The sequence below is a fragment of the Vipera ursinii genome (genome assembly GCF_947247035.1).
Source record: "Vipera ursinii genome assembly, chromosome: 16".
In the NCBI taxonomy this organism is placed as follows: Eukaryota; Metazoa; Chordata; class Lepidosauria; order Squamata; family Viperidae; genus Vipera; species Vipera ursinii.
Window position 1 is genome coordinate 8,066,622 of NC_139529.1, and position 18,518 is coordinate 8,085,139.

The 18,518-nt window shown below is 46.5% G+C and overlaps 1 protein-coding gene across 1 annotated transcript in view; it reads left to right on the plus strand.

Annotated features, from left to right (window-relative positions):
• Nucleotides 1–5,030, plus strand: part of FIBCD1 (fibrinogen C domain containing 1) — a gene marked incomplete at both ends in the record, with an annotated part of 41,978 nt that extends 36,948 nt beyond the window's left edge. Inside the window, 3 exons of the mRNA XM_083374855.1 lie at nucleotides 1,763–1,859; nucleotides 2,490–2,669; nucleotides 4,771–5,030. Of these exons, the coding sequence (XP_083230981.1) occupies nucleotides 1,763–1,859; nucleotides 2,490–2,669; nucleotides 4,771–5,030 (537 nt within the window). The remainder of the gene's footprint in view (nucleotides 1–1,762; nucleotides 1,860–2,489; nucleotides 2,670–4,770) is intronic.
• Between the last annotated feature and the right edge of the window lie 13,488 nt (nucleotides 5,031–18,518).

Consider the following 18,518-nt stretch of genomic DNA (forward strand, 5'->3'; position numbering starts at 1 on the left):
AGAAGGTCGCAAAAAGGGATCACGTGCCTCCCCCCCCCCCCCCGGGACACGACAACCGTCATAAATATGAGCCAGTTGCCAAGGGGCTGAATTTTGATCACGTGATCCTGGGGATGCTTCAACACTCTTTAAGTAATGGTCAAAAAACAATTCTTTCCAGGGTTGTTTTGAATTCAGACGGCCGCTAAATGAATGGCTGTAAGCCGAGGAGTACCTGTAACGTTTGGATAAATGTTTGAAGCTCCTCCACCATGCAGAAGACTTTGCAGGCAGCTGAAAAGCTGCTGAGCTGAGCATCTGGAGGCCTCTCAAGGCGTCTTCTTGCGTTCCTTCCCAATTAAAGCGAACCCAAGCTAGGTTCAGAGCGATTAAATCCAGGGATGTGGGCTTAATTAATTGCAAGCGGTCAGACCTCAGTGGCATTTTCTTTATCCCAGTCAATAAATTAACCTTTCATCAAAGGAAGACATTTCTCTGGGCTAATTTGAGAGCCTCACCAGAAAACCAATTGTTCAAAAAGCTCGGGCAGCCTCCAGTGGGTGAAGCTCGGCTCCTGGAACTTCCTAGGTTGTCTGCTGAGAATCTGGGGTGTAGACAGCTACCTGTGGTGACATCCCAGTTAAGAAGGCTGGCCTTGATTCACAGGTAGAGGTGGACTGATTGACAGACTATGTACCATCAAATCAGTGTTGACCTTCGGCAAATCCATACTGTAGATAAATAACCTCCACGATGCTCTGCCTCTCACCTGGCCCTTCAGATCTTCTAATGGTTCACCCATCACCACCAGAAATGAGTTCATCCACCTTTTTGCTGGTCCCCCTCTTCTCCATTCTTCTGCTAGTTGCATCATCGTGGACAGCTCTTACTTAGAGGATGGGTAGAGGAGGGAGGGATGGATGGATGGATGGACTGATCATGTATCATCAAGTCATTGTTGACTTTCAGCAACCCCACTAGTGTAAACACATTTCAGTTGCCAAGCTCCCAAATTTTGTGACTGTGAGGGATGATGCAACGGTCGTAAGTGCGAGGACTGGTCCTTTTTTTCAGCACGGTGGTAACTTTGTCCCAAATGAATGGTTGTAAGGGTGAGGACTGGCATTCAGTCCCTTTTTTCCGGTGCTGTTGTGACTTCGTTTTATTTTAATCTTATCTTACTTATTATATTTATTGGTTGCCCACCTTGCCACAGGTTTAAAATCAAACACGGTCGCTAAATGAATGGTTGTAAGTCAAGGACTAGCGGGATAAGGTCCAATAACTGAGGGAGAGGGAGCAGAGATGCAAATCAGCCGCCGTTCCTTCCCCGACGACTTTTCGATGCGCTAGAGAAATGATCGCTGTCGGAGCCAACGCGTCGGGAGGGCAGAGAGTTTCGCAAGCCGTCTTAAAGCAGAGAGCGCTAAATTGGACTACCCTTCCTTTCCATTTCGCTGATGGAAAAGCCTTTTCACACAACCTCAACTGCCTATTCATCTTGACAGGCAGCGTTTGCGGACTTCCCAATGCTGAACCACTCCAGTGTAATTAGCCAATTTGCAGCCCTCTAATTAATTTGCATTTTGCACTCAAATCTAATAAGCTGCTCTCCTCGAAGGCGACGACAGCAAAAAGCAAGAACCGGGGGGGGGGATGAAAACGGCAGGGGGGCTCAGCCATCAGCAAACAAAGTTTTCTGTGGGTTATTTTTGTGTGTGTTTTTTTTCTCCTGTTGGTGCGTCTCGTTAATTCCGCACCCGCAACGTGTGTGATTCTCCAGGTCTTTCAGAGGCGTGAGGACGGCTCCGTGAATTTCTTCCGTGGCTGGGAAGCTTACAAAGATGGATTCGGAAAACTCACAGGAGAACACTGGCTGGGTATGTCTGTGCCTGGGGAATATCAGACAGAGAAATGATGAAGCATTAACAGATTAAAAAGCCAGTTTGATCTAGTGGTTAAAGCACCTGGCTAGAAAGTGGGAGACTATGAGTTGTAGTGCCAGCCTTTGCCATGAAAGCCGGCTGGGTGACTCTGGACTAAACACCAGGAGCCTGGGAGTGCTAGTTCCTCCTTAAGCATTGAAACTCTCAACTTTGCGCCCATCTTTCACTCTCAGCCCAACTCACCTGCCAGAGTTGTTATTCAGGGGAAAACAGGGAGAGAAAGCAACATCTAGTATGTTGGCTGCCTTGAGTTTTATGTAAAAGTAATAAAGGTGGGATTCAAATAAATAAAGCAATGCAAACCCTTGACAAGCCAGAAAGCAGCAAATAATGGTATAAAAACATCCGTCACGTGTTTGAGTAAGAGCAGAAGTGTGTAGTTTGTTTCAAACCCAGTTTAGAGCAGCAAGAATCCCATCATCAAATTTAATCTGGGCTGGAAGGGACCTTGGAGGTCTTCTAGTCCAACCCCCTGCTCGAGGCCGGAGTCCCTGTTACCCTTGGCCAGGAAGGAGAGAAGGAGAAGCACACAGCTGATTATTTCCTCCTCCTTTTCCGCACTAGGTCTGAAGCGAATCCATGCTCTCAGCACGCAAGGAAACTATGAATTGCGCATCGACCTGGAAGATTTTGATAATGGCACGGCCTACGCCCATTACGGGACTTTTGCTGTCGGCCTGTTTTCCGTGGACCCGGAGGAAGATGGCTACCCCATCACTATTGCCGACTATTCTGGAACAGCAGGTGGGCCTCATTGCTGAACATGTGGCTTTGGCCGAGCACTGCTGCTTTTTGTGAGGTCCTGGGTGCATTCTGAGCTTGGTTGCTTTCTGGCAGATGTTTCATGACCCAACTAGGTAACATCATCAGTGCTAGAAGGGAGTAAGGTTTGTGGAGAGGAGGAGGAGGAGGAGGAGGAGGAGGAGGAGGAGGAGGAGGAAGAGGAGGAGGAGGAGGAGGAGGAGGAGGAGGAGGAGGAGGAGGAGGAGAAAGACTGTGGGGTCCTTGGTGCTCTCTGAGCTTGGTGGTTTTCTTGCAGATGTTTCATGACCCAACTAGGTAACATCATCAGTGCTAGAAGGGAGTAAGGTTTGTGGAGAGGAGGAGGAGGAGGAGGAGGAGGAGGAGGAAGAGGAGGAGGAGGAGGAGGAGAAAGACTGTGGGGTCCTTGGTGCTCTCTGAGCTTGGTGGTTTTCTTTCAGACGTTTCATGACCCAACTAGGTAACGTCATCAGTGCTAGAAGGGAGGGGAGTTTGCAGAGAGGAGGAGGAGGAGAACTGTGGGGTCATTGGTGCTCTCTGAGTTTAGTAGTTTAGTTTCCTTGCAGACATTTCTTCCCCCAACTAGGTAACGTCATCAGTGCTATAAAGAATCCATGGCAGCACTAGTACACAATAGACCCAACCTAAATAAATACACTAAGGTTGAAGTATCCAAAATCAAGGATTTCATCAACCTCGGCCTTATCATCTACTTTCAGTTTGATGGAGAAAAAACATAGCACGGATGATATTACCTGAGTGGGTATTGAAACATCTGCAAGAAAACAACCAAGCTCAGAGAGCACCAAGGATCCCACACAGTCGTTGTTGTTGTTGTCGTCCTCTTCCTCCTCCTCCTCCTCACACACCTCACTCCCTTCTAGAACTGATGATGTTACCTAGTTGGGTGAAGAAACATCTGCAACAAAACCATCCAGCTCTGAGAACACCAAGGACCATATAGCCTACCTGGTGATAGGCCATAAGTCACTTTTTTCAGTATGGTCACTAAACAAAATTATAAGTTATAAGTCGAGGACCACCTGTATATATTCTAAATTGCACATGTCCTTTTATCTGTAATTTTTCACATTATCATTCTGATGAGGGAAAGGGAGGGGAAGCTGACGAGTCCCTGCTCAGAATAGAGAGAGAAAATCTCCAGCCTTATTAAACAGCCGAGCCTACCAGAGTAGCAAATTTCCACTTCAAACGCCCATTCGGAATTTAAATTTCATGTCAAAAAATCAATACTTCACCCCACGGTAAAGAACGCTTCAGCTGGAATATCCACTTTGCAAATGTGTTTGGAAGCCATCCGCCAGTAGGCTGATCTGGAAATCAGCATTTCTGGTTTTCTGACAGGGAAAAACGCAACGGCGTTTTATCTCCACTGCCTTAAGCAGCCACACCACTCCTGGACTTCCAATTCTGTCCACTCCTCTAGTCTTCCCCAAATCTGCTTTGACCAAATACAGACTAACAGGGTAGGAAAGGACCCTGCAGGTCTTCTACCCTTCACAGAAGAACAAAGAAAGTCCAGCTGCCTTTGGGAAAAGCACCTTTGGGACCTCCACCGCTGGAGGTCTTCAAGAAGAAACTGGACAGCCATTAAGCAGGAGGTTGGACTAGAAGACCTCCAAGGTCCCTTCCAACTCTGGCATTCTATATTCCACTCTTTGGATGCGTGTGGGTTCCTTCTCAAATGTAGGTTAGGTTGCCACTTGGCAAGAAGGTTTTTAATTTGCTCTTCGGCCCTCAACAGAAGGTGGACTAGATGACCCCAAAGTTCCCTTCCAACTTTCCCCAGAGGGATGGAAATAGGGTTCTTTCCCAAGACGGGACGTGAATGGATTCAACATCACCCAGTACAAATCGTGTGGGATGGGGGAACGTAACGTTCTAGCGTTAACTGTAGTTTGATGGGGGAGCCAAGGGTTGGTGGGTCTCCGTGCTGGAGGTTCCTCCAAGATGAGCTTGGAGACATCCTCAGGAGGGAGAACCACCTCATTAGCTTCTTCTGCAGGTCCATGAAACCTCATTCTGACTTATCTCACTGACCTAACATGCTTCTCCTCCATAGGAGACTCCCTCTTGAAACACAACGGCATGAAATTCACCACCAAGGACCTGGACAACGATCATTCGGAGAACAACTGCGCCGCCTTTTACCACGGGGCTTGGTGGTATCGCAACTGCCACACGTCCAACCTGAACGGTCAGTACCTCAAGGGCCACCACAGCTCCTATGCAGACGGAATCGAGTGGTCATCCTGGACAGGCTGGCAATATTCTCTCAAGTTCACCGAAATGAAGATTCGGCCGGTCAGAGATGAAAAATAGCCGTGTGTTCCTCCTTCGTTCCTCTCCCGCCTTCCCTTCGAAGCTGACGGTGGTTTTGTTTGAGTCTGGAGAAACGCAGGAGCCGAGAAATTCCCTTGCCACCTCTTCACACTTGATGATGTCCAATGTTCTATTTGTGTACGCAACTGAGTTTTGGAGAAGACACTCGTTGTATACCTCTCTCTGGTGCAAGACAAGCATTCTTGTAAATTGGTCCTCTTCTCTACACCCAAAAGGACAGACTTGGGGAAAGAAACATCTCTCCTCACTTCATCACGATGGGTGTAGTCACACACCTCCCCTAGCAATCCAAGATGTTATTTTAAGAGAGGCCCTTTGCTCTTTGAAGAAGTTAGCCTTGGTTCAAGAGCATCTTCCCAAGGACCTCCATAAAAAAAAGTTGCCCTAATTATTTTTATGTGGAGCTGCACATTAATTATTCAGCCGAGGAAGGCCACTCAAAAAGGAAGAAAGGATTTAGCTGGTAACAAGAAACGAGTAGCACATTAGGAGATGCTAAGGGTGAAATCTATCATGGGGAAAACAAATTGCATGGATGGATGTAGAAAGTAAATTTATCATAGGACACAAGACTCTTTTGGAAAATTCACCTCAAACACCTGCAAAATTTTCCAGGCTGTGTAAATAACGAGCAGAATTTACTCATTTCCCTGTGTCTGGTTAAAGGAAGGCAAATGAGGGGCCAGCTATAAAAATCAGATCAATTCCATAAACCACAGTTCATCTACGCATGGATATACCATCAAAATGCTTTAGAGCAGCAGTTCTCAAAAAGTTTGGTCCCAGGACTGCTGAACATTTTTTTTAAAAAAATTGAAGACCCCAAAGGGCCGTAGATATAACAAAGAGGTTGTATCTACAGTGACCAGACGTCCTTTATCTCAGAAAACTATTCTTTAGATTTATTTATTTTACCAAAAAGCCCTTCTTGTCTGTGATTTTGGTCACGGTTCACCATGTAAATGGCACCCTGCAATGCCCAGCCTTCATTCACGTGAAAAATATGGAAATTGAAGTGTCTTTTTTAAAATAAGTTCACATACAGGTAGAGTCTTTGACTTATAACCATTTACAGCAGTTCTAGAACCCCAGGGACCAAAATTTCTTTTGCTAAGCTTCTTAAGTGGGTCACGTCCAATTTTACAACCGTGTGCCACGGTTGCTAAATGAATCGCTGCAGCTGTTAAGTGAGCCACATGGTCATTAAGCAAATCTGGTTTCCTCCCATTGACTTTGCTTGTCGGAAGCCGGCTGGGAAGGACAGAAATAGCGATTACATGAGTGCAGGACAATGCAACAGGCATAAGTACACGCCAGTTGCCAAGCACCCAAATTTTGATCACGTGACCCCGGGGAATCTGCAATGGTTGTAACAACTGTGAGGACCAGTTGTAAGTCACTTTTTCAGAGCTATTGTAACTTCAAACCATCACCAACAAATGGTTGTAAAGTTGAGGACTTACCTGCATAAGGTTTGATTTTATATACTTTTATTAGAACATGCATTTTTTGTAAATATTGTCTCGGTTTAGATCTTGAATTTTCCTTTGTAAAATAAAGTTATAAACAGAAGCAATTAAAACGGTTTATCCTTACAAACCTCGTTTCAGATTCATCCTTTTCCTCAGCTCTGTTCGTTCTTTCCTCCAACGATCGCTGCAATTTTCTCTCGCGGTGTGTCCTGAATTAGAAATTAACACGGGGACAATGTTTTCAGGTAATCCTCAACTCCCCACTGCAGCTGAGCCCAAAATTTCTGTGGCTAAATGAGACGGCTGGTAAGTGAGTCTTTGTTAAGTGAATCTTAACAAACCTCCGGTTGTTAAGTGAGCAACACGGTTGTTAAGCAAATCTGCCTTTCCCCCATTGACTTGGCTTGTCAAAAGGCTGCAAAAGGGGATGACGTGACCCCCCCCCGGGATGCTGCGGCCGTCATAAATGTGAACCAGCTGACCCTGGGGATGCTGCAACGGTCGTTCAGTGTGAAAAACGGTCATAAGTCTTTTTTTTTTACAGTGCCGTTGTAACTTTGATCACTAAACAAACCTCTGTAAGTCGAGGGCTAGCTATATTTGACTTTACAGAGCCCCTGGGGTCTCCAAACCACATTTTGCCAACTTCAGAGGAGTCCTCCGTGCAAAACCGCTACTTGCCTTTACAGCCGTGGCTGGATCATTCAAGGAGATGCTCGCAAGCTTTGCCGAAAAGGGCGGCGTTCGTATTGCCAGCCAGCCCAAAAGGTTGGCAATTTGACTGTTTCTAATTTCTCTGCCTGAAAAGTTGGAGACGTCTTTTAATGCAGGCATTGTTCGTCTCTGCTGCGGAGTGTTTGCACGCTTCAAAAATCAACAAGTGCTATTTAGCCGCGGCTGACAAAATCCAAGACTGAAAATATGAACAAACATATAATCAGCCACGGCTTCTATCACTTTGGAATCGCTTTAAAACAATTGCTTTTTTCTCCCAGGATGTCACAGAAGAAAACTTCTACAGACTGCGAATGAGGTGTTTTGTTTTCTCTTCTCTTCCTCTCCGTCTCCCAATGAAAATGAAAAAAAGACACAGAGGGGAAAAGAGAGGAAAGGAGAGAATAAGGCTTCTCTTTTCATTCAGACGGGGCTGGGAAGATTCCGCCTCTTTAATTCCTGCTGCCCTTAACTAGCCTGCTTAAAAAAAAAAATCGGCTCTGTTTGGATATGACTTTCCTAGGCGATGGGGAAGTCCCTCGAACAGCATCACTGTGGAAGACAGATGTAAACCGAGTGTTATTTTGGTCTGGGAACATGCATTTTTGCAAGTGAAGTGGGCTGCAAGCAAGGCTGCTAGGATTTGTCCCATCTTCTTCCAACAACTGCTCAACCACAACTGTGTTACCTAGTTGGGTAATGCGAGATCTGCAAGCAAGCAACCAACCTAAGAGCTACTGCATGTCGAAAGGGAACAAGTCATGGCACTGATGCTGTTACCTAGTTGGGTCATGAAACGTCTGCAAGCTCAGAGCTTCGGTATATAAACTGACGCAAACCTCTCCTTCTCCTAGCACTGATGATGTTACCTAGTTTGGTCATGAAATGTCTAAGAAAACAACTAAGTACCAAGGTCTTCCTCTCCTCCTCCTCCTCGATGGATCATGAAACGTCCACAAGAAAGCAACCATATAATTGGGCATGACTCATTTAATTACCTTCCTGCTTAGCAAAGGAAATTCTGGTCTCCATTATAGTCATAAGTCAAGAAGTTGCTGAGTAGGGGTTGGGCTGGATGATCTTTGAGATCCCTTCCAGACTGTGATTTGGTAGGAGAACCAGCATCTTTCTCTCCCATCCATTTGACCATCCAGCTATTATGTCTTCTGCTGGGATTAAGCCCAACAGGAATGGCAATGAGGCTGAAACCAGATTGCCAAGTTATGTCTACGTCAGAAAAGAGACTGGGAGGAATTGGGGGGGGGGGTTATAAGACGGGAGCCCAGCAAATCCCAGACAGGGTCTCGGATCCCTGCTGATCCTTCAGGGGCCTCCATCAAGCTTTAAGGATTAGCCGGGCCCTCAGTCTGTCCCCAGAGCCGCTCAAACCAGCTTCTGAAGCTTTAATGCAACTCCAAATCCTTTCAAAGGGAGCCACTGGGTTGCAGGGTTTGATAGGAGAGGAAGGGAAGTAAGCCAGGATAGAAGTAATTATGATATTCACTCTCTTTCTTTGGTTACATTGAGCTCTGAGTGAGTCAAGGGAGAACGTCTGCTGGGGGGGGAAAGGGGGGGGAGGGTCCCTGCTTATGACACCCCCTCCCTATTCTGTTTAATAACCAAGGATTTGGGAGTGTGGGAATCAAAGTGGCTTGGATGGAAAGTATAAATGCTGTCTTCTGGGCCTGCTCTTATCTGGTTTTCAGAAGCTCATAGACGAATTAAATAAGATGGAAGGGCTAAAGCAATCAAGATTATTCTCTTGCTTCCCCGCCCCCCCTTCTCCCATGGAGTTTATATGAGTCTAATCAGGTTGTCATTTTCACTGCATCCCAACCATTCATTATGGTATCTTAGCCACTGGAATGTGTACAGCAACAAGCACAATAAAGGGAAAGGTGAGAACTAATGAGGGGTCTTATTTAAAGACAGAGAAGCAGGGATTTTCAGACCCCGTCTGACACACTACCAGAAAAGATCGGAATCCCAAAGAGATAAAAATGTAAGTAAATTCAACCATTCTTATCTTGCACTCAATTCCATTCTTCCCTCTTTCCATCCATCCATCCATCCATCCCTCCATCCAATACTTTCTAACCAATAAAGGAGAATATTTGTAGTTCAGGATTGCATCCCACCCCAATTATTTTCTTTCAAATTGATCAGGAACGTTCTTTTATTGAGGACAGTGGGTTTGTTTCACGACTTGCCACCTAAAAAGTTATAAAATGGGATCGCTCAGGTGATAACCCACTTAACAAGTCACCAATCTTGGGGCTCAATTACAGTCAGAAGTCTGGGACTGCCTGTACTGTAGGCTTTGCCGATGTGTTGACTGAGGTCTTCAAAGGTCCTAACAAGAAAAAAAATGTGATTTTTATGACCTTTAGTGCCATGGCTGTTAAGTGAATCGCTGCTCTCAAGTGGCCGTTAAATGCATCCGGCTCCCCCAGCTGACTTTGCAAATGGTGACCCCGTGAGCTTTTGGGATGCTGCAACTGTCTTCAATGTATGTCGGTAACCGACTTCAAATGGTCAAAAAACCCAAATGGTTGTAAGTCAAGGACTGGGGTGCAGAAACGCTCCCCTTGCAATTGTTCGATGCAACAGGAAGGAGAGTTCCATACCTGTTCCTCTGCAGAGGCTGATTCTAAAAGCAGATGTGCCACCTACAATAGCTAGCAACACAAAATTGCCCTTCCCTTCGGGGATTGCTCACACCCTCCCAACTACACAACCTACAAAAGTGCACACGTATGGGACTGCATCCTTCCCACACAGCCTATTAACCAAACAAAAGGCAGGTTCCAACAACTGGAAACCAGCTCCGAACTGACAATTCGGGTAATCAAAGCATTTCTGAACATCTCATTCTTTGCAAAGAGAAAGAGAGAGAGAGAGAAAGAAAGAAAGAGAGGGGGGGAGAGGGAGAGAGAGAGAGAGAGAATTTGTACAAAAATAGCACAGGGCAGCGTGATGAGCTGATGAAGATCATGCCGAAGCTTTGCTTCAATCAAGGAGACGCCGTGTTTATTGTTTGGGGGAGCATTGCAGCGGAACAGATTATTTATTTTGCCTTCGTGGGGCAGGAAACGGGACTAAACAATTAACTACACTCAAATCCTGGTTTTTGAGGCATCTCCTGCAGCCAGTCATGGGGGCGCTGGAGAGGATGGTGCCCCGCATCCTTCTGAAAAGCTATAGGGCTGGAAAGGACGTTGGGGGTCTTCCAGCCCAAGCCCTGCTCACGACCTTATTCCATCATGGACAAAGGGTTGTCCAATCTTTTCTTGAAGACCTCCAGGGACGGAGCCCCCACAACCTCTGGAGGGAAGCGCCCCAATCCTGTTTACGTCTCTGTGGTTGCCCCTCTCATGAGGAAAGAAAATCTGGGCTGCCTCAGATTTTCCATTGGGAGGTTAATTACATTCTCCGTTCTCGCAGCTTGAGAATATTCCCCATCTTTCTTCCAGGAGCCGTTGTGTCGATTGCAAACTTGATTAAAATTCCAGAGGATCCATTTGCAAGCTGGTTTAGGTGGGCCCCAATCTCGGCTTAGTTCGGCTCCCGCAGAGCCCTCGTAGCCGAAAACAAACTGGCTAGGGGAAAAAAAACCAAAACAAAAGCAAAACTCACACACAGGCAAAGACAAAACCTCCCAAATGAATCATATTTAGACAGCTTAATTTGGCCAGGCAGGTAGGGGGCGGGGGGGGAGGCGGGGAGAGCACGAATTCCAGCCTCCGTCAGTAGGATTGTTTTATGGTTCAAAGAACCTGGCAGAAGCTCCTTTGGAGAACTTGACCCACAACTGATGCCAGACGAGATTGTAGACGGAGCAGTACTTGCGTCTGTGGCTCTTCCTTGCTTCCTGCCGCAAAATTAATTTCCTCTTTTGAACTCGAAAGATTTGATCGCCTTCGCAAGGTTTTTTTTTTTTGCTTCATTTTTGTTTTTTTGAGGCTCACCTCGGGCGCAAGATGGAGACCTTTCCGGAAGGTGGGATTGGGGAGGCCTCGCAAATGCCTGGGATTATCCCTTTTATCCTCTGCAGTGGGGAGATCAGGGGTGGGATGGAAAAAAAATGGATTCCTTAGCTGATTGCCGTGTAAGCGAAGCTGGGCAGCGTCGGCACCGCACCGTTCAAACTCCATCTGGGAGGAATCTCCAGCTACCCCTTTCGTTTAGTGACGGTTCAGAGTTAAAGTGGTGCTAAAAGAAGTGACTCACGACCATTTCTCACATCAATGAGTGTGGCAGCATCCTTGGGGGTCACATAATCAGAACTGGGGTGCTTGGCAACCAGCATGCCCCATTTGCGACCTGGTGATAAGCAAAGTCAACGGGGAAGCTGGCATCCACTTAACAACCTGTTCCTAACTTAACGACTGCAGTGATTCATTTAATAACGGTGGCAAGCCAGGTCGTTAAATGGGGCAAAACTCACTTAACAAATCTCTCACTCAGCAACAGAATTCCGGGGCTCCCCTGGGGCTGTAACGCGTTCACCATTGGTGACGTTACGATCGGTTTTCATCAGAAAAAAAAGTTTCTTCAGAAAGTTTCTTCAGCTGTCTTCCCACATCTCTGGAATCTGAGTATTGGCATATATAATCCATTAAGCTTCACTTTTCATCTGAGACTGCTTTTTTTTTTTAAAAAAAAAAAAGAAAGACAGAAAAACCAAGCTTCTGGCTCTTTCTGATTACCAGGATGTGCTTGAAGAAAAGCAAAAGCAAGAAATATCTTTTAAAATGGGGAAGCAGAAACCCCCCCCCCCGGGTGCTCTGCCTAATTTCCCCTAACCAGTGCAAAAAATATATTATTATTATTAGGACTCAGGATAACGAAACTGTTTCAGGGGTGCTTTGAAAAATGCTTTTAGAACAAAGGAAGCGTTACTTAAAGGAAGCAGAATTTTGGGGAAGGGGGTCAATCTTGCCCCCTACCCCGAGGTAGATCAAATCAGCAGGAGGAGGAGGAGGAGGAGGAGGAGGAGGAGGAGGAGGAGGAGGAGGAGGAGGAGGAGGAGGAGGAGGACTGTGGGGTCCTTGGTCTTCTCTGAGCTTGGTGGTTTCCTTGCAGACATTTCACGACCCAGCTAGGTAACATCATCAGTGCTAGAAGGGTGTGGGGTCTGCTCTCTTTTTATGTCAGGGATAGTGCGAGTCTTTTGGGTGATTCCTTCATTGGGCTGTTATTTATTGTTGCCTTGCTTGTTTGTGTTGTTTACTGCCGGATTGTTGGTCTAATGTTAATCTCGCTGTTAAAAACCAAGCAAGTTCAGAGATCCCCAAGGACCCCACAGTCCTCCCCCCCTCCCCTTCTCCTCCACTCCACACACCCCTCTCCCCCTAGCCCTGATGATGTAACCGGGTTGGGTAACGAAACGTCTGCAAGGAACACCACCAAACTCGGAGAAGCCGTAGGACTCCGGAATTCAGCCCTGAGCTACAAATATTCTCTTCCATTTCAAGTGAAAATTACCCGTCTGTCTTCCCCCCCCCCAGAGAAATCTGCACGGCTGTCTTGAAAGGCTCTTTCCCTCGAGTAAAAGATGGGAAGATTTTGACTGACTGATGAATGTGCCATCTTGTCATTTGGCTCCAGTGCTGGCCAGTGATCTGAGGGTGTTCATTTTTCTACAGATGAGAGTCCCCAACCGCATCTCCTGCCTTCTGCTGCTGAGTTTGGGGACCTCTTTCCCTGCCAACAGCCTCCAAGCCTCAAAGCAGCCTGGAGAGGAACCCCAAGTGATCCCAAATGAACCCTATTTTGGGGAAGCCGGACGCGCAAAGTGGCGGCGTTCACCCGTCAATCTCAACCCCCTTTTCAGCATCGCCAAAGAGCTTCAGAGCTTCGGGAAAGAGAAAGCGGGAATCCACTTCCGATTTGGGAGGCAGGAGATGGACAAGAATCCCAACGCTGTCACAGATGAGAAAGAAGCCATGAGTCCGGAGACCCTCGGAGAAGAACTGAATAGCTACAACAACAGGAAGAAAACCAGCCTTAGCATCTGGTTTGGGAGGCGACAAAGAGAAGCATTTTGTTCCAAAGGTAGCTTTCCTGGAGCGCCAAAGCTGACAGGAGCCATTTGACGTGATGCTGACAGGATCCATTTGCAGCGCTTGCTCTTCTCCTAAACCCATCACCCATTTCTCACCTCTGCAATCTCCGGGGATCTGAAAGTTTCCAATCACTTTCCTTTCCCTTTCTCAACCTCTCCTCTCCCAAACTGAGTTGGCTTCAAAGAAGAGAAGGTCAACCTATTCTCCAAAAGACCTGAAGGTGGGGCAAGAAACAACGGGTGGAAACTAACCAAGGAGAGAGAACCAGCCTAGAATTATGGAGGAATTTCCTGACAGTGAGAATAATTGATGAACAGAACGGCTTCCCTCCAGAAATTGTGAGTGCTCCATCGCGGAAGGCTTTCAAGAAGAGATTGGACGGCCATGGTAGTGTCTCCTGCTTGAGCAGGGGGTTGGACTAGGAGACCTCTAAGGTCCCTTCCAACTCTGGTATTCTGTTCTTTAGAAGAGCATGAGATACATCCAAGCTAACTGCCAAAATCATTTTTTCCCCTCTCCAGCTCCTTTGAAAGGTCCAAGGTGATCTGGACCATCCCAGGTGGGTTTTGGCTTGCCAAGGTGCTATCTGATGGGAGATGTGTCATTTTCTCCTCTTAAGATCCACAACCCACAGGGCGACTGCAGCTCTTCCAGATGTGCAGTAGAATGCCACCTCCAATGGCCCCACCGGGAGTTACAGTCTTCCGCATCTGGAAGACAGATGGGGAAACGCTTGCCCTGAATCCTTCACCACGCTGCTTTTCAGCTCTGCAGCAGATGTGCTTCTCGGAGGAAAAAAAGCGTTTCCGATCAAACGGCTGCAGCACCAACCACAAAACTGTCTTGATATAGATGTCCTTTTCACATTCTTACACACAGAGTTGTCCTCAAGTGCAAAGGTAAGTATTGGATTAGCAAGGAAGGAAGGCAGGCCAAGAAACAATGGATGGAAACCAATCAAGGAGTTCCTAACAGTGAGGACGATTAACCAGTGGAACAGCTTGCCGCCAGTCTGAAAACTCCTTGCACTTTGCATTCTTCTGCACGCTTCCCCCTAGTTTGGACACATTTCCCCCAACCTCAGCTCTCTTTCTATCTTTCGTTTTGGCCAGCTTGCTTTTTTTTTTTTAACAACAGCAGTTTGCTCAGCAAGCATCTTCCTATAAAACAAACCTTTTTTTTCTGCATTCTTTGCCCTGGTAAACGTTTGTGTGTTGGGCGAGTATGCGTTTTTCTAATATATGCACTGGGAGGCAAAATTTATTGAACGGCTTCGCAACGTTCTCCAAAGTGACGGCGGCAAAGACCCATCACATTTTGATTCTTAAGTCAGTCCTGGAAATACAGGAAGTCCTCGACTGATGACAGATCGTTTAGTGACTATTCAAAGTTACAACAGCACGGGGAAAAAGTGACTTACGACCGTTTTTCACAGTTATGACCGTTGCAGCCTCCTCCTGGTCATGCGATTTACATTTGCAACCTTTTGGCAAGCAAAGTCAGTGGAGAAGCCAGACTGACTTTAACAGCAGTGTTACTAACTTATCCACTGGGGTGGTTCCCTTAGCAACGGTGGCAAGAGAGGTTGTAAAATGGGGCAAAACCCACTTAACAACTGTCTCACTTAGCAACATAAATTTTGGGCTCAGTTGTGGTCGTACGTTGAGGACTACCTGTATAAGCTTGGTAAATTAGCATTCCACGTGAATCCAATTAATTATTTCCGATAATTCAGATGAATTGCCTCCTTCCCAACCTTACCCCATGCTTGCAAGACCGAGCCTCCAAAACTGTCTGCACATCTGTCTATATTTTTTTTAACCTTTCTGCTATACCTGAAAAGAAATAAAGAAATAAAGCTGGATACGATCATTATCTAGGGAAGCAAATTAATGCATATATATTTCCAGACCTAGAAGAGTTCTCTGTGCCACAAAAGATGAAGAAAGCTCTTTTTATGAAATTCGTATTATTTTTCTGGCTTGCCCCGTGTCGATGGAGGGATTGTCAGAGGTGAAGCCGTCCAGCTGGGGACAATTTGAGCCCCCCTGCTGAAGAAATGAAATTATTCTCTTGCTCTCGCGGCTGTCAACGGAAAGTTCTGGCAGAAGGGACGTGGGCATTAATGGGCAGGGAAAGGAGAAGTGGATTTTTCCTACCAATGCTGGGATGCACTTTTCTAGCACAGAGGCATTATTCTGGATGTCAGTAGCTGGTGTTAGCCTTGCAAAGCAACTGCCCTTTCAGTGCTTCTCTGCAGGCGATCCGATGCCACGGGAGGGGTGGCCTGGCCCACTCCTGTCTCTGCTTGTCAAGGCTGGCAGGTGCTTTAAAGGAGTCCACTAGCTGTCCATCAAAAAATTGCTTTTAATGGACCTGGGCTCTCAGGGGGTCAATTTTTACTCCACTTGCAATGTTCTCTCTCCCCCTCTTCGTTCTTTTAGAACATAAAATCATAGGCTTGGAAGGGATCTTGGAGGTCATCTAGTCCAACCCCCTGCTCAGGCAGGAAACCCTGGCCTATACCATTCTGGACAAATGTTTGTCCAGTCTCTTCTTAAAAGCCTCCAGTGATGGAGCACCCACAACTTCTGGAGGCAAGGAGTTCCACTGGTTAATTGTTCTCACTGTCAGGAAATTTCTCCTTAATTCCAGGTTGCTTCTCTCTTTGCTAACCTTCCAGGAATTCTTCCGTGTCCCGTCTTCAGGTGCTTTGGAGAATAAGGTGACCCCCTCCCCCCTTCTACAGACATTCATGACGCTCACGTGATCCCCTTTTGCGACCTTCTGACAAGCAAAGTCAATGAGGGAGGCCAGATTCACTGCTAATTTAACAAGTGTAGTGACCCACTTAACAACTGTGGCAAGAAAGGCCGTAAGATGGGGCAAAACTCACTTAAGAAATCTCTCACTTAGCAGCAGAAACTTTGGGCTCAACGGCGGTCACAAGTCAAGGACTGCCTGTATTCCAAATTTCTTAGGATGGCATGCCTAAAGCGATTCTTTCAAATCTGCATTTATTTTAACTTTATTGCGCAAAAGGTTGTGCGGTCTATTTTTGAAAACCTCCCGGGATGAAGCACCCACAATAAGTGTGCCATCGAAATCTCCATTCACAGCCCTCTTTATGCTTTTAGGGCCACCCCATCTTTCCACCGGACCACAGAACCGGCATCAAAGCACAATTTTAAATCCGACCGACTCCTTCCTTCCCGCTCTTTAGAATCTTGCAGCAATCTCTATTTGCAGTTTTTGCTGTCTCCCAAACTGGAAAAGTGGCTGAAAGCTAATCGCTTAACATGCCTCTGGAGAAGAAGACCAAATGACAAAAATTGTGAAGAATGGGACGGTGTTGACTAAGTAAACAGAGGCGGGGATGGAAGGATTAGAGATTTGATCGTTGCTGCCTCAAACTGGGTTAAGCTCTAAGAGACGTACCGCCTGTCGCCCACTTTTTTGCCCAAAGGAGCTAATACAGTCCCAGCTTTGTAAATTCAGCAGATCTGAAGATTGCAGGGGGTTCCACAATTTCATTACAGAAATGTCATGAAACGTTATTAAAAGCTTTTTTTTTGAAGAGAGAACTGCTGAGCAATTTTTACGTCGTCTCCCATCCCGGGAACACAGGGCTGTCCCACTGCCTCTGCCCCTTTAACACGTGGTTGGGAAGGTGAGGCTAGATTTGAACTGCTGGCCCAACTTCGGCAACTAATAACCAAGAGACGAAAAGGCTAAATTTTTCAGAGAAGGTATGAAAGGCTGGCTGGGTGACTTTGGGCCGATCCCTCTCTATCAGCCCAACTCACCTCACAACGTTGTTGTGCAGAAAACAGGGGGAAGGAGTATTAGGCATGTTCACCGCTTTGTATTACCCTATAAAGGTGGGATAAAAATCTAATAAATAACAAAAAAAGTGAGTGGGCACAGGCAGGCAAACCCAGAGACTCATCAACAAAGGAGATAATGAAAAAAGGTGGTTTTGTTCACGAACTTTCAGAATAAGGGATGATGCAGGTAATTAAATATGCAAATGCCCAACTTGAGCTGGGCAGGGCGGCGGCGTTTGCAAATTCAGTGCTATGTTTGTGTGTGTGGTTTTGGGGGGTGGGTGGCGAATCAGCATTAGTTGGGCTCCCCTTCATTTCTCTCCTTAGAAGTCCACTGGGAGAGATAGAGGCCAGGCATGGCTGACTCTCTATTTGGTTGCCTAACATTATTTTAATTAAAAAAAGGGGATAAAAGACACAGATGAAAGCAAGCCTCGCCATTAAACCGAGTTTTGGATTAACCCATTTTTTAAAGTCACGCAATAAGCTGGTCGATAATCTAAACAATAAGGTTGGATCTGCACAAGACAGAGGGCAATCGATAGCTAGCGTTAACCACGGTTAGCGTGTTGTGCAAATGCACTGGCTGATTTTTTATTGCATTAAGTTACGGGCGTGATCCTGGCTTCCTACACTGAGAAGGTGAACTCTTAAGGAAAGTCTTCGTTTTTTTGCTAGGCGTTATCGGTTTAGTTTCATGGATGAATTAGAAAGGGGCTGGGATAACTGTGATTGGGTAGAAATTCAGCCGTCGTTTCAGCGGGGAGGTGGGGGGGTATGAAACAGGGTTTGTTGGCTGAAGCCCCTATTGACAAGAAGGCCACAGAAATTGTGCAAAGTGGCCACGTAGTTGAAAGAACAAAGTCTGAAGCTGTGTGACTGGTCATTTAATTGTAAGGCAACCTAAGGATGGGTCAGTCAGGAGTCAGGTGCCACCCCTTCTATTAAGACCTCCCAGGAAAGGGGGAGAGGAGGAAGAGAGGGGAAGGGGAAGGAAGGGAAGGGAGGGCAGGAGCAAGAGAAAGGGGGGAGGAAGAAGAGGGGGAGGAGGAGGAGGAAGAGGAGGAGGAGGAGGAGGAGAATGTAGATTTTTTTCCCCCAACAACAAAGCAGCAAAGCAACTTAGAGGCAACCTGTCCATAAGACCAGTTTTCAAAAGGCGGAAACATCCTCACAACCTGCGCTGCAGCCTCAGTTTCCCTCTCCTGCCCGACTTCAAAGAATTGCCTCTGCACCGAGTCTGCTGGAATGGCAAAGCTGCAGGAAACTTTATCGACTTTCCTGGGCCTGCTTATTTCTAATTTCTCCTTCCCCCACCCCCAAGCGTTCAGTGCCTTCATAAATACTCGCCCTGTCAATTTTCTATCGAGCTGCGACCAACAGATG